Source organism: Hipposideros armiger, unplaced genomic scaffold, assembly GCF_001890085.2.
Source record: "Hipposideros armiger isolate ML-2016 unplaced genomic scaffold, ASM189008v1 scaffold_68, whole genome shotgun sequence".
Classification (NCBI taxonomy): Eukaryota; Metazoa; Chordata; class Mammalia; order Chiroptera; family Hipposideridae; genus Hipposideros; species Hipposideros armiger.
The window spans coordinates 3,636,060-3,660,250 of NW_017731418.1; the positions used below are offsets into that span (position 1 = coordinate 3,636,060).

Genomic DNA, 24,191 nt, shown 5'->3' on the forward strand with positions numbered 1-24,191 from the left:
CACCGAGTTCAGGTAAGAACGTCAAAGTGTGTGACATGAGCATTCTGCTCAAAAGAGAATCAAGTGCCAAGATGGCTGCCAGACTGCCAGGGAACCCAGGCGCTGCTTAGGCAGAGTCACATGGAGTTCAGACCTTTAACACACAGTGATCCCATTAATTAGAAAAGGGTAACTAACCGCTGTTGTAGAATCTAACAAATATAATGAGCAGGTCCTCCTTTCTCAGGTGGTGGGCAGAAAGAAAGGAAAGGAAGTTAAACTGATTTTCTCTGGGATGGGGAAAAGAGCTAAGTTCTTCCCCTCGTGGTTTTATATATTCTTTTTGGTTTGCTTTGCTTTAATTTTTAAATAACTTTTATGGAACTATAACATACATAGTGAAAATGATACAAAGGATACATAAGCATACAGATCAGTAAATTTTTACAAAGTGAACACCCTTGTGTAACCTCTGACCAGATCAAGAAATAAAATATTATCAGTATCCCAGAAGTCCCCTTAGGCACACCCCCACTGGTGATAACTATTCTGACTTCTAACAGCGTAGATTAGTTTTGCCTCTTTTTGTATTTTATGCATATGGAGTCTTACACTATGTACTCTTTGGCATCTAGCTTCTTTAGCTTAGTGTTTGTGAGACCCATATGGTGTGTGTAGTTATAAATCATTCATTCTCATAGCTGTATCATACCGTATTTGCCGGCGTATAAGACGACTGGGCGTATAAGACGACCCCCTAACATTTCCACTCAAAATACAGAGTTTGTTATATACTCGCCGTATAAGACTACCCCCTCTTCCGCACACCTTCCACACACCAAATAAAAGGTAAAGCAATATCAGATTTGATTTCAACATTTATATTTATATTCAAATGCTTATGACATGCAGGAAAACTGTCACAAGGCTGTATGTAATCAAACATATACATAAATCGCGATTCGCGATTTTGCGCTATCATACTGGGTGTATGGTCGGCTGTGTGCGATTTTGCGAGTGTGGTAAAATCGCATAACAGCAAAATCGCATAACAGCCGAGCATACACCCAGCAGCGCTGCTGATGCCTGAACGGTATGTGGAATGAAGTGGGCGGGCATCGGGAGGCCACTATGGCACGGGGCAAGCACTATGGGCAGTCTATCTGAAGTGTACCTGGCGTATAAGACGACCCCCCACTTGGAGGCATATTTTTCAGGGCCAAAAAATCGTCTTATACGCCGGCAAATACGGTAATTCATTGTATGCTATTTATCTGTTCTAATATTGATGATCATTTGAGTTGTTCCCACTATTTCGTTATTATCAATAGCGCTGCTGTGAATGTTCTTGTATATGTCTCTTGGTGCCAAGTATATGGGCATGAGGGTATATTCCTGAGAAGGAATTGCTGGTTGTCTTAGGATATGCATATATTTAGTCTTCATAAATGTTGCCAGTTTTCCAAGGTGGTTGTACTAATTTAAAGGTTACTCCCGCAACCTTTGTGTGAGAAGTTCATTTACTCCATTTCCTTTGCATTTAGAATTGTCAGTATTTTTCATTTTAGTCATTGTGTTGGGTGTGTATTTCATAACAGTTTTAATTGAATTTCTCTTATGATTAATGTGGTTGAGCACTTTTCCATATTTTTATTGGTCCTTTGGATTGCCTAATTTGTAAAAAACCTGTTCAAGTCTTTTGCCTATTTGTGTCAGATAATTGTCTGTCTTTTTCTTCTTGACTTACTAGGAATTCTTTATATATTATACATACAGGTCCTTTGCTGGATATACATATTACAAACTCTGTGGCTTACTTTTTTCACTCTCAGTGAACAGAACTTTTTCACTCTCTTGGGTGAACAGAAGGTTTTAAATTTTAATTTGGTCTAGCTTGAGTCTTCTCTTGTTGATTAGTACTTTAAAAACCAACCTTTGCTTCTTACGCATAATTTTTTTAAATGGCATTTTTATAGTGGGATTTTTACCTGTGTAGTATTAAGGATTTTTTTTAAATTATTAGATTTGCTTTAATGGTAGATTAGGGTAGAAGTAGGACTTTGCAAATGAAGCTGACAAGTTTTTTTATTAATTGAGGTATAATGACATACAAAATTATCTGTTTCAGGTATACAACATAGTGATTCAATGTTTGTCTATTGATCACCACAATAAGTCTAGTTAACATCCATCACCATACATAATTACAGATTTTTTTTCTTATAAGAACTTTTAAGATTTACTCTCTTAGTAACTTTCAAATGTAATACAATATTAACTGTCTTCACCATGTTCTACATTATATCCTCATGGCTTAATTATTTAATAACTGGAAGTTTGTACCTTTTGACTCCCTTCATCCATTTCTTCCCTCTCTCCCACCCCACCTCTGGCAACCACTCAAGTTTTGTGGGGTTTTTAAGGAAAAAAATCAAAGATGAATGGACAGAAACATTTTTGTGTTGTGAGAAGATATCCTGTTTTATTTTAACAAAGGAAAATTCTCAATTTTTTCTTCTGATTAAATGTACTTAACTCTTTTAATTTCTACAAACTTTAAACAACTTAAAAATATTTTTATATGTACAAACATCTAGAGCTTTTAATAAATGAAGTGTGGGGCTGGCTGAGTGGCTCAGTTGGTTAAAAGCGCGAGCTCTGAGCAACAGGGTCACCAGTTCGATTCCCACATGGGCCATTGAGCTGTGCCTGAGCTGAGCTGCTGCTGAGCTGCCAACAGGTGGCAGGATGGCTCAGCTGGTGAGAGTATGTGCTCCCAATTCTACTTCCGCATGGGATGGTGGGCTACGCGCACCCTCAACTAAGATTGAACATGGAACCTTGAGCTGAGCTGCTCTGAGCTGTCGACGGGCGGCCGGATGACTCAGTGGTTAGAGCGTGCGCTCTTAGCAACAAGGTTTCTGGTTTGACTCCCGCATGGGATGGTGGGCTACACCCACCCGCAACTAAGATTGAACCCGGCGAGCTGCCGCCGGGCGGCCAGATGGCGACTGGACTTGGAGCTGAGCTAGCCACGCCCTCCACAACTAAGATTGAAGGACAACTTGGCTGTTCCCCTTCCCTAGTTCCCCAACACTGTTCCCCTTCCCTAATTCCCCAATAAAAAAAAAATCTAAAAAAAAAATATGTATATATTCTTATAGTTTTCTATAGAGGCGTTCAGCTCTAAAATTAATTCAAAGTATCAATACCAGAGAAAAAATACTATTATAATTGTGGCTGATCATATTAGTGTTTAATAATTTGATTTTCTTTTATCATTTTTAGAACTGTTTGAAAATGAGCATGTACGTATTGGGCAAAAAGGTAAGCTTTTAATTATATTTCTTATAACTTCTGAAAATGAGACCATCCTAAGTAAATGTCTGTATCATATACCCCAAATGAAATTTAATCTCTGAAAAGCTAAGAGCCTAAAAAGGAGTAATATTTAACTACACAGATAATATAATGGGAACCTTTATCAAGGGGGAAAATGCATCATTTTGGCTTCATCCATAAATGCCAGATAAAGAAGTCCACAGATGGTTCAATGAAAAGGAAATAGTAAATGCAGATACACATTCCTCAAGGATGTTAGCTTAATCCCTTCAGCAATAGAATTTCATTTTAAAATCAAAGAAGCAGGTTCTCTCTTTGATGCGCCCACACACTTCTCATTAGTGTTAATGGGAATTATGCTCCTGCATCAGGGAAAAATGTAACCGTCACACGTCACCCTTTCTGAGGACAGTTCCTGATGGTAAGACTTAATAATAACGGAGGCGGCTCCAGTGTTCCGGGGAATAATTTTTCCCCATCTTCTGAAGGTTTTTTCCTTGTTTTTGTAAATCCTGTTTTGTCTTTGAAATACAAAGTACAAATAACTCTTTGTGTCAGAATGAACCTTCAATAGCAATTATATGTTCATATTCTAAACTTCCTAGTTTAATTTTTCAAAATCACATTTATTTAAAAGACTTCATTTGTGTGATTCAACATTTTCATTAAACACAATTGCAAATTTAAAATGTTTCATTTTTTTATTTCATATCATCTTTGTTTCATTTGGTTTTGTCATTTTTATTTAGTAAAAGATTTTTTTCCCTTTTCTTTTAAGAAGAAAATACAAGAAACAGCACTGTTAGACAAATATCAGCAGTTGTGTAATATGTCTTTTGGGGTGGGGTGGGGTGTGTTGGGGGTGTTTTATTTCCAGACTGAGTAGCTGGTATTTTCATTAAAGAAAACAAAAATGAAAATGAAAGTAAAAGTATAATAGATTGATTTTGTGAATTTGGCTGCTTATGAATAAATTTTGGCCCTCTTAAAAGGTTATCAGATCTTTTTTAGTTTTCTTTTAAAAAATCCCTCTTTTCTGTTGATTTTGGCAGATAGCTAAGAAGTCCCCTAATAGAATGGATATCTTAAAGTCTTTGTAATTCTTAGCCGTAATACTTCAAATACCATACTACTTCCAAATACTAGAACATTGATGACTTAGTAGAATATGCATAAGAAATTTAGGGTTTCTGTAGATATGACTTTACTTGATCATAGAACCCAAAACTTACTATATACATGAATCACTAGTTTCAGATTCATGGAACTGTATGTAGTTAAAGCAAAGTGATTGCAAGGTACCGACATTAAAAACTTTTACCAGGCAGGCTGGGGGTTGGAGGAGCTTAAAACTTATAAGGCTGTAAATAGAGCCACAACAAAATTCAGAAAGTATAGGAAGGTTGTCGGGACAAGATGTATTTATGCTAGATATAAAGATGAAATGTCAGCTTTCCAGAAGACTGTTAAGTAAAGATTTCAGTGTTATTTCTTAAATTATGAATTTTCTAATGAGATTTTAATGTACTTTTGCCAGTTCTACTGGAGCAAGATAGTGCTGCTGCTCAACAATATATCAGACAAGGAAGTCCCACGGCACTGAGAGCTGAATTATGGGCTCTCATTTTGAATATTTCCAGTCATCCTGAGGTAAGAAGAAAAAAGGACGGGCCACATTTGAACTATTGCTATTTATTTTTCAAAGACCAGTTATTCAAAATAGAAATACTTTTGCTTATTAGTCTAATAAATACCCTTTTTTTGTTTTCAAAATTACTGTAGTTTTGAGTTCTAAGACAAGCATAACATAATTTAATCACTGTGTGCTTCACATAGAAGTTTTTGTTATGAATAATTAGTGTGCACTTACACATACATCAGAACAATAAATAAAATTTTAAGGAATGGAGTCTGCCAGTTTAGATTAGTGATGTGTGGCAGAACTGGGAAGTTAGAATAGGGAAAAAAACAAAACGGGCAACTCAAGTAAATGAGTACTTTGTCCTTACAGTTACTTTTGAAATATGTACTATTTTTATGGTTCTGAAAATTGACAGATTATGTGGGAATGTTATTTTTCTAAGTATAAGAACATTTTGTTTTAGGAAGTATAATGAAGATGAAATCACCAACAGACATGTAATAGATTCAATAAAGAAAAATTATTTAAGACATTGATTGTTTTTAAAATAGTTTTAGTGGGAGTTTTTTTTCCTTAAGCTCTTTAATCATATAAGTCATCCATTTAAATATTTTAATAAATAGAAAACTAATAGTTCCCCAGCCTAGTGGTGAAAAACATGGGTTTTAGAATCATATAGACTTTCCAACTCCTAGCTCTCCTAACTTACTTGAAATGTGTCATTGAGTGAGCTGCTTAAATTTCTTCAAACCTCAATTTACCCATACTTAAATATAGGCAAAATATTTATATCAGAGTGGTTGTGAGAATTAAATGAAATAATGTATGTGAGTCTTTTAACACAGTGCCTGACATAAATGGTCACCATTAATGGTAGTAATAATAATTACATATTGCATATAATTACGTTATAAATTAATGATAACATAATAATGCAGTTTTTAAGAAGTCAGACATTATCTATTATAAAAACTACACTTCTAACCTTTGCAAATTGTATACGTGTGCGTGCATGCTTGTGTCTATTAAGTCTACCTCTCTGAACAGCACTGTCAAACATCATGTGCTGCTTTTTTGAAAGAATAAAGTGTGTGATTCTTTTCAGAGCAGTTTTAGACCAAATGATATTGCTGATCTGTTGTGGTGACATTTTAGAAGGAACAGTTTACAAAACAGATTTGAGTGTGTTGGGCATTTTTTGTGAGTGTATTAGCTCTTGTAGAAGTGTTTGTAATTTGTGTCCTGATCTGTGTAGATGACCTACCAACTTCACTGATTGGGAACTAGATTAACCAATCCTTTTTCTATGCAGAGGAACTAACTACTGCCATTTCAAAAACGTTTAGAATTTTCCCAGAAATATCATCCTAGAATAAAAATAGTAATCTTAGATAATAATTGTTTATTATAATGTTCAAAGGTGTTCTTTGCACTTGAATTTTTCACTTGAATATGAATAGAAATTCATATTTTCAGAAAAGCAACCTTGATTTTGTTGAATAAAACACTTTCTATCACTTACACTTATTTTCAGCTGTAAAAGTGTGACCTCAACATCCAAAATAATTGTGGAGGGTGGTACATTAGAGAGAGGGGTGGGGGGGAAAGACAGGAAGAGAAGGAGAGAATACTTATCTCTTATCAAGACTATTTAATCAGAACTTTTTGTTGAATTGCTTTTCAGTCACTTAAAATAAGCCACACATACAAATGCAGTCATAGGTAAGGAGTTAGATAAATGGAATATTTCACACCCGTGAAGCTATTTTTAAAAATCTCATCTTAATAGAGAGACTTTGGATATAGTGCTTTAAGTTCCTAGTAATTAAATTTATTTAGTCCTTTCACAAAAACATTTTCAAACTTTGACTTTTTTATTCATATTTTTTAATTTTGTGCTTAATTTTAGCTTCCTAAATAAAAGAAGACAGAAAATTTTTCTATACTTTTTTTAGGTACTTGCTTACTAAAAATAGCCAAGACTAGTATTAACATTTAAGGTTTTCTTTAGTGATTTCTAAATGACCTTCTCCACCTGACGTAGGTCCACAACAATGCCTGACCTTGATTTTCCCGGTCAGCCCACCTCGTCTTCACAGGGACGCTTTTTGACCTTCACTCTCCTAACCACTTCTTTACAGACTCTTAGCAAAAGACCTCACCTCCTCCTACCCAGAGAAAACAGAAGTCATCATAAGAAATTCATTCAAATTCCTCTGAGTAAACCTGTAAACTTAATTTCATCGGCACCTGCTCTTGCCTCCTCTACTTTTGAAGCTAAACACCCTGAAAGAAAAGTCTGTGCTGGATGCTGTTACTTAAGCTCATTAATTCCTCATCCTACCGTAGTCTGGAAACTCGCCACTGCCTGCCTGTAGTAACTGCCCTAGCTAGCCAAGGCAACTACCCCACAACCGATGTTCTTCTGTGTCCCAGACGACCCCGCCCCACAACTCTTCCTTGTCTGATGGAATTTCTTCAGAAAGAATCACATTGGTGTGTGCTAATGGAGCCAAACCAGGGCTACATAAAGTGCCTGACAAATGAATGGAGGGGTTTGGAGGAACACAGGGGTCAGCTAAACTAATGAGATATTTCCATCTCCCGTTAACACAGCTACCATCCACTTGAGTTTTACCTTTACTCATTTTTGTAACCTTTATTATGAATGCTCTGAACAACTATTAACCTAATGCTTAAGTCCCTCCTTCTCTCTTTTTCCTCTCCTCCCTTTTTCTCTCCTTTCCATCTTCCCTCTGTTCCTTCTATTTCTTTTCTCTATTAGATTAAACATTAGCCTAATCTTATCACTGTATAGGATGAATCATAATTTATAGTATTATGGGACCATATTCTAACATTAAAAAAACTGACTTCTTTCATATGCTATATGATTGCTTTTACTACCAAGGATGATTTAGTATGTTTAAACCTTTTTGTTTTATAATAATGTAGATATTAGAAAGGCAGTATAAAGTAGTCCTTCTAGGTTTTGTATAGGTTCTGGGGCCAGGTTTTCTGGGATCAAATTTTCCTACCTTTGTAGCCTGGGACAGCAACTAACTTTTTTCTCTGGACCTCAATTTCTCCAATGTAAACTGGAATAATAATCAGAACTACTTTATTTTGTTGGTATGGGGGTTAAATGAGTTAACCCGTATATGAGGTCTGACAATTAAGTTCCCAAACTTGTTGCAACAATGTTGCTAACCTTTTTTTTTTTTTGAAAGATTTTTATTGGGGAATTGGGGGGATGGGAACAGTGCTGGGGAATTGGGGGAAGGGGAACAGACAAGTTGCTGTCGTTTTGTTCTTCAGTCTAGTTGTGGAGGACGTTGCTTCACTGGCCCAAGTTGGCACCATCATCATTGCGCAGCCCACTGCCACAGGGGCTGCAGCTTATACCGTCGCCGGCGACTCACGGCAGCCCAGCTCCAGGTTAAGCTGTTGTTCAGCATCTTAGCTGTGGAGGGCAGTGTCACTGGCCATCATATGTGGAACCATCATGCCACTTGGCCGGCCCTTGCCAACTGTTTTTGATATCAGAGGGATTATTCATTATGCATTTGTACCAACTGGACAAACAGTTAACCAAGTTTGCTATTTGGATGTGCTGAAAAGGCTACATGAAAAAGTTAGACAAAAACAACCTGAGCTTTTCACCAGCAAGTCACGGCTCTTGAATCGTGACAATGCACCAGCTCACACACGGCACTGTCTGTGAGAGAGTTTTTAGCCAGTAAACAAATAACCATATTGGAACACCCTTCCTATTCACCTGATCTAGTCCCCTAATGACTTCTTTCTTTACCTGAAGATAAGGAAATACTGAAAGGAAGATCTTTTGATGATATTTAGGACATCAAGGGTAATATGATGACAGCTCTGATGGCCATTCCAGAAAAAGAGCTCCAAAATTGCTTTGAAGGGTGGACTAGGGTGCATAGCTTCCCAAGGGGAGTACTTCGAAGGTGACCATAGTGATAGTCAGCAATGAGGCATGTAGCACTTTTTCTAAGGTGAGTTCGCGAACTTACTTGTCAGACCTCGTATCGTGGGTAAAACAGTTCCTGGCACCTAGTAATTATTTAATACCATATTTGCTGTTAAAAGTTAAATTATAGTTAATCAATTTAGCAAACATTGATTGAATACCCACCAGCTGCCAGATCTTATCCTAAGTGACCGGGTTAAGTATATTTATTGAGCCTCTAGAATTGACCAGAAGGAGAAAATGTAGTAGTGAATAATGATTATTTATTAAACGATTATTACTTATATGATTATTAATGATTATTTATTAAAGTTTGAGGATGATTCACACTCTATAAATGTGATTGACCTTTAATTTTTTTGTTTTATTTTTAACTGTAGGATATATTGTATTATGAACAGCTTAAGACCAATGTGATACAACATGACCTTCTGGTGGACAGTCTAATTTATAAAGTAAGTAAAAGTGTGCATAGTTTTTCCATGTTTAATATTAAACAATTATCGAGAGGCTTTAACATGCAGGCCCTGCGCTATGTACGATGATTCATATTAACCTTGAAAAATAATTTTAATTGTTCATTATATTTGTGAAGTTAAGGTTGACCTTGAAAATTTGCAGTCTCCATTCAATGTTATCGTCTTACTCTTTGCAGCTGTCATTATCCTTTCCTGCTCCTCATTTTTTGATTAAGGGAATGATAGCATTTCTTGTCCTTATCAATTTAAGTTTACCATACAAAATAAAAAAGCAACTAAAAGGAAAGTCAGACTATAATATTTTTATTTTATCTATCTCATGATTCTTTAGAACCTATGGGTTTATTCTCTTGTATCAAAGTCATTTTTTATTTTTAATTTCTTTTAGTTTCTAGACATATGGTTAAGCGCCTCTCAAGTTTTATGATAGGGATACACTGAGTTTTTGTCTCCAGGCATCTGATGTCAAGTTGAGAAGTAGATGCGGTAAGCATGATATAGGACGTGGCTGATTCTGGATTAATAATTAGTCTATTTAAAACACTCTGATTTTAAATTTAGAACTTGCAGGATAGAGGAGAAGGGCATATTATTTCAGGTCTCAGAAACGGGGGAAAGAAGATTGCACACTGAGGACCTGAACATTTGTCTGGGTAGAACATGACCACGGTTAATAATAGCAACTACTAGTATTTAATGACTGCTCACTATGTGACATACAGTGTTCCAAACTCTTTACATAGAGTGTCGTCTGATCCTAACAGCTACCTTACGAGCAGCAGATACCAACATTTAGGCTATAAATGATAAACTTTTTCCTGGGAAAAAAACCCCAAAAACCTTTGCATTCTAAAAAATCATGCCTTAAAAATAATAGAGCTTATGGGAAAAATAAGGTGGAAGTAGGTTTTGCAATTTGTAACCAGAATACTAAACAAAGACAATAATTGGTAGCTTGGGAGATGAATTGGACAGCTCAGGCAGGCTTCTCCTGCAGGAGCTATTAAAAATGTATAAAAATAATAAAGTGGGAAAAAAAATAAAGTGGAAATGCTAAAATAATGCAGATAGAAGTGGTGGACTGGGCTACTGGGGCTGCTGTTAAGGTGAGCATGAGAGGAGGTAAAAGAGCTAAGAGATATGCAAGGCTGGGGGTTCCTCTCTGGAGAGAGAGCCCCCAGTGCAGTCACTCATTTTTCATTTTCTTGAAACACATTTATAAGGGGTCGTCCTTGTGCAGCAGCTGAGCTGAAGGCCCTTTCCTTTCCTGATTATGATTCTACTCATGATATTGGCTCCCCATTTTTAAAGAAACATTCATATGAACCAACACAATTTCCGTGTTATACTTACATCATTCTCTTAATCGCCAGCCAGCCACATATTGACACGTGTGCTATAACAAAACAGGAAGTACTATTATTTTTAGCATTTTACAGATGAAGGAACTGAGGCAAAGAAAAATTAAAGAAATTTGTTTAAATTCACATGTCAAGTAGAAAAGCCAAGATTTGAACCGAGGCCATCTGACTTCTCGACCGGACCTTTAACCACTACACTCTACAGGGAGCAAAGATGTGGAGAGTTAAGAGGATACAGTCTTTTGATGAAAAGTCTTGAGTCTCACAGAGGTTTTACATAGATGTGGATCACAGGTACTAGTATTAGCTTGGAGGTCAAATGATTGTGCTCGGGATTCTTGTAGCAACTGCATGAGAGATCTTTTGGGCTTTAAGACTTCAGCCTCTTTTCTATTCAAATGAGAGAAGACTCACAAGAAAAAACATTCAGGAAACCAGGGAGTGCTAGTATGAGAATTCTCTTTGCTGCCAACATGAAAGTCAGTTTGCATCAGTAAAGAAAATCTCCTGTGAGAAAGAAGTAAACAGTTTGTGTCTGAAGAATTGACTAAGAGTTTTGGTAGAGTCAATCCTGACTGTCCACAGCTTGAGTGTTTTGGGGAGGATATCTGTCTCTGATTGTCCCTGGCTTATGTTAGTTTAGCTCTGCTGATCTTGTTGGAGCAACTCCAAACGTTATTAAAGTCAGCCCTTGAGGAAATGAGCATTTAAAAAAAATTATGTGAAGTTTCATTATGGCTCCCTTTGGCAAAGACTCATTTTTAATTTTACTGAAAATAAAGTTGAATTATTTTAGTGGTTAAAGGAATGAATGAAACAAGGCAATACTAAATATAGAACATCATCCAACCCTCCCTAAGCTAAATTATTAAATGGTTCTTTCTGGACTCTATTTTTTCACAATCTTGCGTTTTATCCCCACCATCTACAGTTTTCCACCACTTACTATGATTCAACAGTTTATACCAATGTTTCTCAACTTTTTCCTCCTTATTACCCCCTAAAGAGAAAAAGTCACTAATTTTTCTCTAATATAAAAATGAAATACCAAAGAATAAGATTTTGCTGGGTAAGGATAAGCTTTGGAGGTCCACAGACCATTGTAATGTGTACAACTTTATGGCCCCAAGAACCAATTTTCACCCCCTTAGAGGCAATATCACCCCTGTGGAGAATGAATGATCTTTACCTCTGCCCATATCATCTTCTGACAAAGAAGACCGGCCCCTCTTTTCTCGTCATCTGTGTCTTTAAGTTTTCCCAGACTTAACATACATTGAACCACCTCCAGAGTCACCCATGACTCATGTCATCCTCCCTGATCGCTGCTTTGCTCAACAGCTCAGTTGAATTTTGTTGATTCATCTTTATTATCAGGGGTTTCTGCAATAATTCTTTGCAATTATTCCCATATTTCTACTTTGTCTATTTTCTTGCTGGTGAGATTGTAGACTTCTTGAAGGTAAACATTGTCTTATTTGTTTGTTTGGTAAGAAGCAATGACTTGCAAGTGAATAATTACAAAGGCATGGAAGATTTTTGGTATTTTGAGGGGATGGCAAGAATGAGGACCTGAACAGTGGAAGATGAGGTTGGAACAGTAATTTGATGCCAGATTGTTATGGTTGCTTCTGGGTGTTATGATTAGATCTGTTTTTCCAACTTTTAGGATACCTAAATATTAGATTAAAAGGAGGTAAAATTGAAATAAATAATAAGGAATTACTAATGGGACCTAAAAAGGTATCAGCAATTTGATGTCAAATAATGTATCATATATATTAGTCAAGTAAATTTATAGCAGTGATAAAATCTAATTGAGAAGTTTATAATCATACATAAAGTAATAAAATAATTAAGTATTCTTTCTAGATATTGTATTATCTTTCTATATATTACTGTATTTTTTCTAGATATTGCAAATAAATATTGCATATTTAGGTTCTTTTTAGTATTCTCTACTTTTAATTTTAGGATGTGAAGTTGACAGCAAGCAATGATGATTATTATTTTGTATTTGAAGATTATTTATATCAGGTAAGTTGAAAAATAAAATATATATATATTTTTTTAAGTTCTCTAATTCATGATGCTTTAGGAGATATCTCTGTTGTTAAAAGAATCCTTCTGAAATCCAAGCCATGTTTATTTTTTATCAGATTAAGAGTTCTCAGTTTGGGATGAGGTTAACCTTTGTTTTTGTGTGGGATTAGGTGGGAGAACCAGAGCTCCTAAATGAGTGTCGACTGTGCCTTTGGTCGTATCTGGTACAACCAGGAGACGTATAGGCACAGATTCTTAAATGAGGTGTCAAATTCACATTTAAGCCCTCCCAAGATGTTTAGAGAAAGCATTTTATGTAATACTTTTCTATTAAAGTTATTGAATAAATAATTCAATGTTTTGAAATCAGTTTGAAGTGTGATGATTACTCTTTGATCATTTCATATGCTGATATTGTAGATGTTTGGATCCTTACCTAGGTTCTTTTTGTTATCTACTAAAATAAAAATATCTTATCATAAATAGGAAGTATGTAACTTATATAGAATTTCCTGGATGGTTTTTTTAAAGATCTCACATATATATATATATATATATATGTATATATATATATATATGTAATAATTTGATTTTATGTAAATGTCAATGCCGTGTAGAAAATATCTAGATTCCACAAAGCAATTTTTGTTGGATTAAATGTAAATAAGTCCTAGTTGTTGGAATTAGCAGGTTTCTGTTTGGTAACAGTGTAGTGGTGTGCATCTGTTTTGGGCAAGAGACTGAGTGAAATAGTAGTCTCTCAAGGTTTAATTAATCATACCTTCCAAGAACTGAAGTCCAAAGGCTTCCAAAAATTTATCTGTGAAATTAAAATTTGAAATAACACTGGAAATAATTTTAAGAGAATTCCAACAATTTCAAAAACACTTCATTTTTTATTTTAAAAATAGTAAAGATTTAAAGTTCCATTTTTGTTTTTTGTTTTTTAAGCTGAGCCATCCTGCCATCTGCTGGCAGCTCAGCAGTTGCTCAGCTCGGGCCGGGAATTGAACCACTGTTGCTCAGAGCTCAAACTCTTGAGCGAGCTCTTAACCAACTGAGCCACTCAGCCAGCCCTTGAAATTCCTTTTTTTTTGTGGGCTGGCCAAGCGGCGCTATGGTTAAGAACTGGCTTGGGACGCCAGAGGGCCCCGGTTCGGATCCCACACATGAGGGCCAGTGACACTGCCCTCTATAGCTAAGATGCTGAGCAATAGCTCAACCTGGAGCTGGGCTGCTGTGAGTCCCCAGCGACGGCGTAGGCTGCAGCCATTGCTGTAGTGAGTTGCCATGGGCTACCGTGTGTAGCCAGCAGCCAGTGTGAGCAGCCAGCAGCTGCAGTGAGAGGCCGTCCAGAAGCTGGCGACTGATCTGCCTCACCCAGGAAGAGTGCAATGATGGTGCCAACTTGGGCCAGTGAAGCAATGTCCTCCACAACTAGATTGAAGAACAAAACGACAGCAACTTGTCTGTTCCCCTTCCCCCAATTTCCCAACACTGTTCCCATCCCCCCAATTCCCCAATAAAAATCTTAGAAAAAGAAAAAAATTTCAATTTTTAATATAAAGTTAATTATTAATTAAAAGTTGGAAAATGCGAGCCGGCCAAGTGGCGCATTGGTTAAGAGTTGGCCTGGGATGTCAGCTCTGAGCAGCAGGGCCCCGGTTCGGATCCCACATGAGGGCCAGTGATGCTGAGTCCTCTACAGCTAAGATGGTGAACAACAGCTTGACCTGGAGTTAGGCTGCCGTGAGTCACCAGTGACGGCGTAGGCTGCAGCCCCTGCTGAGTGGGCTGCTATGAGCTACTGTGAGTGGCCGGCAGCCAGCGTGAGCGGCTGTCCAATGGCCAGCGACTGATCTGCCTCACCCGGGAAGAGCGCAATGATAATACCAACATGGGCCAGTGAAGCGACGTCCTCCACAACTAGACTGAAGACCACAAGGACAGCAACTTGTCTGTTCCCCTTCCCCGATTCCCCAACACTGTTCCCCTCCCCCAATTCCCCAATAAAATCTTAAAAAAATAAAATAAAGTAAAAGTTGGAAAATGCAAAAATCTGTTTATTTACTTATGTAGCCAATGTGTAGCCCAGTGCTTAGTTCTTAGTACTCAGTAAAATTTTATTTATTTATTATTATTTTTTTAAAAGAACCTGAGGATACTAGTCAATATTTATTTGAGTACTTTGATTATATTATTTTACTGCCTTCTAGCCTCCATGTTATTTGATGAGAAACCAGCTCTTAATCTTGAGGATCCTTGTATATGACGATCACTTCTCTTGTAACTCTAAAGATTCTTTCATTGCCTTTTTGATAGTTTGACTATGATGTATGTGGGTTTAAGTGTTTGTGTGTCTTGCTTGGAGTTCATTGAGTTTCTGGTGTAGATAAACGTTTTTCATCAAATATGGGAAGTTTTCAGCAATTATACCTTCGAATATTTCCTCTGTTTCCTTTTTCTCTTTCCTCTCCTTCTGATGCTCAAATATCTCTGTGGCCTTGTGCAATTCTTCACACCTCCCTGAGCCTTTATATCTTTATCAGTAAAATGAAGTTTAGAATAGATGATCTTAAGGCTCCTTTATATAACAGGGCTTTAAAAAATATATATTTATGTATTTGACACGGGCAAGGTAGTTGGATTTTTCATAAAAGTATTAATTACAGATTCTCTTGGTTTGTATTTTAAACCCAGGTTTTAAAATTCTATCTCAAGAGTTAATAGTTGCTGGGTTATAGCTATTGAGATTTTCATAATTTCTTATGCAAGAAAGCTCTATTGGTCTTCTGCCAAAGACAGAATAGTTTTATTGGCATAATGTATGGGCCTCTTATTCTCTTTCTTTACTATTGCTAAATGTAAATTGGCCTTCTTTTTCACCTCTCTTGCTTAATGCTGGCCACCGTTAGCCCATTTTGCACACTGAAGTCAGAGGAGTCTTTTTGTGTGCTATTTTAACCAGTTACATTTTAGGGTGGTCTGTAATGTAATAACAGATAATTGAAATAGGTTCCCCTGCCCTAGGATGGGACAATTTGAGTTTCAAAAAGTATAATGACTTGAGCCGGCTGAGTGGCTCAGTTGGTTAAGAGCTTGCTCAAGAGTGCGAGCTCTGAGCAACAGGGTCACCAGTTTGATTCCTGGCCGGAGCTGAGCTGCCGCTGAGCTGCCCTATTAAAAAAAAGAAAGTTTAATGACTTGTACCATACACATCAAATACATTAAAATCCACAGTTCATTAATGATACCTTTTTAAAAAAAATCTCATTTGTCACTTTCGGAATTTGCTAGAGCACCAACTTGTTATTCAAAAAATTAATAAATAAAGGAAAGCATCAAGCAGATATGCTATGTATCTTGTTTTCCCTGTACAAATTGTTTTCTAAATAGGCAAATAAGTGCTGAAAGAAAATTACTTTTCTTCCCTCTAGCTTTATTGAGATACAACTGACATATAACATTGTGTAAGTTTAAAGTGAACGATGTGTTGATTAGACACATACATTCATGTATCACAAAATGATCACCATCTGTAGCATTAGCTAACGCCTCGAGTCTGTCACATAATTACCATTTCTTTTTTGTGATGAGAACATTTAAAATCTACTCTCTTAGCAAGTAGTCATCATGCTATACATCATATCTCCAAAATTTGTTAACTTTACAATTTATAATCTTATAAATTATAATCTTATAACTTTGTACCCTTTAACCAACATCTTCCCATTTCCTGCTCCCTGCAACCCCTGCAACCACTCTAACTTTCTGTTCCTCTGATTTTGGCTTTTTTAGATTCCACATGTAAGTGAGATCATACAGTATTTATCTTTCTCTGTCTGACTTATTTCACTTAGTATAATGCCTTCAGGGTTCATCCAGGCTGTTGCAAGTGGCAGAATTTCCTTTTTTCTTATGGTCAAATAATATGCCATTGTATTTATATACCACATCTTCACTATTCATTCATCCATTGACAGACACTTAGGTTGTTTCCATAACTTAGTTATTGAATAATGCTGCAATAAATGTGAAAGTGCAGATATCTCTGCAAGTTCCTGATTTCAGTTCCGTTGGCTATACACCCAGGAGTGGGATTGCTGGATCATATGCTAGTTCAGTTTTTAATTTTTTTGTATAACCTTCATACTCATCCTGAAGTTCACTATACTCCTTCCTACCTCAGGGCCATCAGACCTGCAGTTTCTTAATGAGTGAAGTTCATTTTAAGTATTAAAAAGTATGTAATTGTATACATTGATGTAAAGAGTGTTGCGCTATTAAATTCCTATTTTTCATTTAGCTCTCAGCTGAAATGTAACTTCCTCGCATACACTCTTCCTGATCTCCTCTCTACTCCCTCTAACACAGACACACACAACAAGGTCATGGCCATCTAAAATGTTCGTCTGAAGTACTATGTAATGTTTTTCATGCTTTTTATTTATAGTACTTATTATAGTTCATTTGATTATCTTATAATCAAATTCCCATATAAATTCCATGACTGTTTTGGTCCTCCGTGTTCATTTTAGTGCATAGTATGCTGTAGATCCCAAATAAGAATTTGTCTTAACATCATATACTTTTTTTTATTGATAGGGTTTTATTTATTTTTTTTACTGTTGACAAAGAAGCTTTCTTATTTTGTTTGAAAGCTTACTGTTAGTAATGATTGGCTGACTAAGGTTTCACTGTACAGGGTTCTAATTAGAGTTTAGTTCTAGATGTGATGGATCCTTTACATGAACCAAGTCCTAATGGAAACAGATCCGTTAATGTTGCACAGCATTAAAGAAATAAAACAAACAAAATCAAATAAACTAAATATCTACTACTTGGCAAAAAATGCAACTTGTTAAATTTTTGGTCCTTCCTATGCTAACTATTTCGGTCCTGAACACGAAACTGTTATGACACTAGGTACATGAATACATAAATTAGAACATCAACCGAAGGCCAATAATGGCATGATTTATAGTGTGTTAGCTATTCTACTCAGTGTGTGAGTAGAGAAAGTGTAAATCTGACAATTTCATCCCATGTGGTGACTGGAGAGAGCAGGATTGTCAATTTTAAATTACAACTACAAAGGCTTTTTGGTGGTGGTAAGAGGGACTTGCCAGCTCACAAATCTGCCTTATTGGGCTAACAGGGTCAGCAGGGCATCATTTTAAAGGAGAGCAGGAACTTTTTCTCCAAATAGTGCCAATGCTAACCCTTGAGGAGATGTTCATTTTGTCTGTCCCACATTAACTTGGAAAACTTAAAAAATGACTGAATCTAACAAATGGAATTATTTACAAACAGTGAGTGCATTTTCTGAGAAAAAGCAGAATGGTCATCAGTAAATATTTATTGAACCTCATATATAAATGATACCATATTTGATGGGCTTACATTGCTAGCTAAGGAGATAAGACATGAACATTAAAAATGTTTTGAAATTATTTTAAAGTGTTTATGTAAAGCATTGGATATTAAATTAATATCATAGATAGTAAGTACTATAGGAATGTACTTTAACCTTTATTTTCCATTTTTATCAATATTTTACTCTAAATTATATCAATTTTAGATTTCATATAATATTTTCAGTCATAGATCATGGCCTCTGCTGCTTTTAGTATTTTGAAAATGGCACTGAATAAGCTTTAATATCCCTATAACATAAGTAAAAAGATAATTACAATACCTAATTTCTGTCTTTGGGAATTATGCAGAACTAAATTTTTCTCATGTGGATAGTTACTAAGAAAACACTTTCCATGATCATATCTTTTAATGATTTATATGAATTATTAGAGAGAAGTTCACTTTAAGTAATAAAAAATATGTAATTGTATACATTGAAAACAATATTATCAGGAATTGAGTTCTGGGAAAAAATTTATTCATATATGTGTGTGTGTGTGTGTGTGTGTGTGTGTGTGTGTGTGTGTGGCAAGACAGAAGAAAGCCTTTTTATCATTAATTACAGGCTTTCCTTTCGTAGAGCTGCCCAGCAACACAGCTGCTCTATGGGAAAATTGTTGGTGATAATGGAATGAATTTAATGTTTCTGGCCGTGCTCCGGGTCTGACCCATTTTGTGACTAGACTACAAAATTAGATGCATGGGCATTCCTGTGTCCATATTAAGATGAGAAAAACTCCAGCATTCCCTCTCTAAGGAAAATCCGGGCCTGTATGGCAAGGATGTGTTGGCCCTGAGTAACTCGTGGTAGTTACCTCAATTTTATAGGCAACAACACTGTATTATAGAAATAATGTTTTGAGTGATAAGTCAACTTTTTATCATTCCAAAGTTTAGTTAGTTTTTATTTTACATGAAATTCTTAAAAACACTTAGTGGTGTTGAAAGTCTCAAATTATGTCAGAGCTTTAAAATGTACTCAATCAGAAGATGCACCTCACCCCATGGAAGTAAATTGGGTAGTGTGAATATTATTTTTGGGTTCCAGTACTTAATGGCATCATGACAACCTATAAGTTAACTTATTGTCCGAAGTGTATAAAATATTCGTGGGGAAGAATTCCTATATAGTAAAGGGAAAATGTGGGAATTTACTCTCTGTCCTGTGACAAATCCCATGTCATATGCTCGCCTTATGTAGCCTATGCTTAGTAGCAGTACTGACATATTAGAGAATGCCAAAGTTACAGATATTTTAATGCCATTGAATGAATGGAGTTTAAGAAGGATGCAATCAGATATTATTTTTTTATGTATCCGTTTAGTCAAATTAGTAAGAGTGTTCTGACACGGGCATTGTATAAGAAATGTCTGGTTCTTAATGGCAAGGAGTTAGGAGGAGAATAGGAAGAACAAAAATGAACATGAACCCCATGCATGCTGGGATTGGTGAGGAGAATTAGCTCAGCATAGCGGTGACCAGCTCTCACAGTTCAGGTCAGTGTTCATGAGCCCCCGACAGAGAGAGAGCAAGGCCTGTGTGAATGGAAAAGACAGAACAAATGTGAAAGACATGTCAATACCATGATCTGTCACTGGAACCCCTTCCTCTTGGATACACGTTCAACTCCCTTGCCCTCCTACCATCTTCTAGTGGTAATTTCTTGACAAAACCTTAACCCTGGTTAAGTACAATTCCCCTCCAATTCTGTGGCTGCAGCGTGCACTGGAACAGCTGCAGTGACTGGAAAAAAGCATGCAGCCATGATAAACTAGTTTTACTTTAAATGCATGACTGCTAACCTGAAGAGTTCTTAGTTCTGCCCAACAATCCTACATCATTTTCCTAGTGCAATCATTCATCCATCCTCCTAGATGGCTTTTTACATGTCCTCTCTCTTCAAGACTTCTCCTTTTCCCTCTCAGCTGATGACAATGGAAGGTCTGAGAAGAGAACACCCACATACTCCCACCAGCACATGTACTGCCCCTACCTACAGCTGCACCCACACACTCAGCTTTCCCTCCCTGTTCTTATGGATAAACTGTCCTTGCTTTTATTTACGACAAAGCCAATCCCTGCATTTGGACACTAGACTTCATCCCACCTCGGTTCCCAAGGGCAGTGCAATGGTAATGTTCCCACTGTCAGTTTCCCATCTCTTGGCTCACTCCTCTCAGTATACAAATATGCTGCTATTCCTCTCATCTGAAAAACAAAGCAAAATAAATGAAACAAAAAACCTTTCTTGATCCCACATCCCTCCCAGCTACTGCCCCATTCCTCTGTTCCCTTCTTCAGCAAAACTGCTTTTAAAAAATCTGTAGGTATGGTTTCCAGTTCCTATCCTCCTAGTCTCTCTTGCACCATCCTTAATCAGCCTTTTTTCCCACCTGCACGTCCAAAGGTCATGAGCGCCTTCGTATTGCTGAATCCAGTGGTCAGTTCCCACCTCTCCTCTTGCTTTATCTGTTTGGTCACGCAGTTGCTTATACCCTCTCCTTAATTCTCATTCTTCACTTGGCTTCTAGGACGTTATGCTGCCTGGTTTCCTTCTCTCTTACTATGGCATACTCATTCACCTTTGCTGGTTCCTCCTCATCTCCCTGTTCCTGGTGTATCCCAAGGATAAGTCACTGGACCTCTTGTTTTTCTTTAATGTCCTTGCCTTTAGTGATTTCATCTATTCTCATGGTTTTAAATAGCATTTATACACTGACAACTCTCACTTTTATATATCTTTCTGGACCTCTCCCTTCACCTCCAGGCTTACCTATCTGCTCCCAAGAAGCTGTTCTTCTGCTAAAAATCTTACTACAGACACAAAATTAGTACCTCAGAAGTTAAAACAACAACTCGGGTCAGAATAAGAATTGGCAGTTCTTCGCTGGTATCCCAGTGTTGCACACCAGTACATGATGTCTAAAATCCTTCCTCTGGCATTATCACCTTACAGGCACCGCTGTTCTCTCTAGAGCATCTCAGATGTCGTGTCTTCTCCAGTTAGCAGGGACTCTAGGGGGACAGATTTAAGCACAGAGCTGCTCCTGACATCACTGTGTTCCCACCAGCCTGTTAAGGCAAAGTTAACACAAATATTTCCTTAGGAATTATTTTCTCTCTAGGAAATGGTAGAAAAATATTTGTAAGTATATTTTCCTATTGCATTATTTAACTTTAATTGTATTAGTTTATTGGTAGTTCAATTAGTTTATTATTGTATTAATTATATTAGTTTATTATTGCTGCTATAATAATTTACCACAAAGTTAGTGGTTTAAATGAAACCAGTATATTCTCCTGTAGTTCTGAAGCTCAGAAGCCTGAAATGAGTTTCACTGGGCTGAATCAAGGGGTTGTCAGGTCTGTGTTCCCTCTGGAAAGAAGAATCCATTCCCTTCCCTCGCTTTTACCAGCTTCTAAAGTACAACTACATCTTTGGCGTGTGGCCCCTTCCTGCATCTTCAAATCTCTAACTCTGACCCTGCTGCCTGTCTTTCATTTATAAGGATCCTTGTGATTACATTGGGCCTAGAAAAATAATCCAGGATAATCTCCTCATCTAAGGATCTTCAATTTAATCACATCTGCAAAATTCCTTTTGTCCTGTAAAGTAGAAGAATATCCATGGGTTCCAGGGATTAAGATGTGGCTATCTTTGGGGGCGGGGACATTATGCTGCCTACCATGGTGACACAGGGAGGTTGGCCAATTAATGTTATTTACTGGTTTGGTAAAACTTTATAGATTTAGAATATTTTAGAACCTAATGATTTTACTAAGTTATTGGCAAATACCACATTTATAGGTCTAAAAATAATTTTACTAAATTGTTGGCAAATATCACATTTATAAGTCTAAAAATAAAAATATGATCATTTCACAGTATATACAAATATCAAATCATTATGTTTTACCCTGAAACTAATATATGTCAACTATATCTCAGTTTAAAAGTGCTATGATTATGTCAATAGATAAACATATTTGAAACTATATTTAATAACATCAAATTTTTTAACTTGCAGTAAAAAAACCATAAAAAATCATCTTAACCATTTGTAAGTGTACAGTTCAGTAGTGTTAAGTATATTCACACTGTTATGCAACCTAACATCCTTTTTTTTTTTTTTTTTACTATATACACTACAGTGAAGTATATTTTGGGCATGTAAATAAAATTTATATAATATCAACATTTGCTGTCTTAATGTAAGTTAATGCTACTTATGTTGAAGTACTAGAGCTAGTACCATAAAAGCAAGGAAAGTACATGAGTCATTTTGGAATTTCTAGCTAATAAATAAGATAAGAAAAATAAATTAGAGTTATAAATAGCAGAAAGCATACAAACTTGTTATTGAGTACAGATATATAAAAATTCAAGGGAATAAAGTGAAAACCATTAGAACTAATAAGATAATTCAGTTAAGTGCCTATTTACCAAGTAAAATATTAAAATCATTTACTCTTTCAAATATAAGCAAATATAATCATTTAGACTATGTAGTGGAAAATAAAGAGCCAGGCAGCAGAAGAGACTGAGCTCACTCACATAGCCCCCTTTCCACTATATACATAAAAGAAATTCTGGTTAGACGATAACAAAGAATGTGCATATGTAGCCAAATATTCATCACATTTTTCAATGCACACCCTCTTGGACTAGGCTATTCCATTATATATTGGTCCTGCAGAAATATTCATATATGTGTGAAATGACTCAGTAAAAGGCTAATTATTTTGGCATTGTCAGAAATAGCAAAAAGTTGAAAATCATTTAAATATTCATTTTTGGAGGTCTAACCCATTAAATAAAGTATGGTACATACTCACAATGAAATATGATGTCATCCTTAAAACGAAGCCACCCTATATGAAACAACAGTCTATTCGTATATACTGGTATGAAAAGATCTCTCAAATACAGTGTTAAAAAATAATAATGAGGTACTGAACATTGTAGATGAAGTCCTACCACTTGAGCTAAAAATGCAGCTGTCAGAGTCACCAGGAACTAAATCCAAAGACCGATGCTGCTCCAACAGTGCTCCTCTTGATTGACCTCGCAACAGCATTTGACACAGTTGTGCCCTTTCTTCACTTGCCTCTCAAGACACCATGCTCTTTTTTCCCCTCTTACTCTACTAGTCACCAGAGGCACATCCAGCATTTTGGGGACCTAAAGCTTATATACAATTTATGTGTCCCTCTTTAAGAAAGAGTATATAATATTACAAATACAAAATCAAGGGGATTTTGTAATCCTACCTAGAATAAGGGGGAAAATAATAAGTTATTCAAACCATAGAGATTCAGGTCCCCTTTTTCTGAACTCTTACTAAGCAGTTTACTGGAAATATGTACATAGAAACACTTTGTGATTGCAGCGTGACTTCCCCTCCTTACCTAGAACACACTACATCTCCCAGCAACTCCTAGCACTCAAAGGGACCCATGCTAATGAGTGGTCCAGAGACCCTTCATGAGCATCCTGGGAACTCTGCCTCTCTTGGATGCTAGCCTGGCTCCTCTTCTCCCCAGTATCTTAATGTTAGAGTGTCCCAGGTCTCAGTCCTTGGCCTTCTTTTCTCTACTGACATGCACTCACTCGGTCATTTCACCAAGCTCACTGATCTCGTGGCTTTCATTACCACCTGTATGTTTATAACTCCCAAATTTATATCTTCAGTCCAAACCTCTCTCCTGTACTGCAGACTGATATCTCCAACTGCCTATTCAACATCTCCATTTAGATATTTTGCAGATGATCTCAGACTTAAAGTGATGAAAACTGAACCCCTGATCTCATTCCCAAAATTGGTCCACTCACCTTTTCCTATCTCAGTTGATGGTAACCTTCTTTCTACTTATTCAGATCAAACATCTTTCTTGATTTCTCTCTCTCTCTCTCTCTCTCTCTCTCTCTCTC

General features: G+C 36.5%; 1 protein-coding gene across 3 annotated transcripts in view; it reads left to right on the top strand.

The window, feature by feature from the left end:
* The window catches only part of TBC1D19 (TBC1 domain family member 19), a 120,822-nt gene that overhangs the window by 61,975 nt on the left and 34,656 nt on the right, over window positions 1-24,191 (top strand). For all 3 annotated transcript variants that reach the window (XM_019642427.1, XM_019642429.1, XM_019642428.1), the window contains exons 10-13: window positions 3,268-3,306; window positions 4,859-4,971; window positions 9,338-9,412; window positions 12,772-12,834. In XM_019642427.1, coding sequence (XP_019497972.1) covers window positions 3,268-3,306; window positions 4,859-4,971; window positions 9,338-9,412; window positions 12,772-12,834 — 290 coding nt within the window. The remainder of the gene's footprint in view (window positions 1-3,267; window positions 3,307-4,858; window positions 4,972-9,337; window positions 9,413-12,771; window positions 12,835-24,191) is intronic.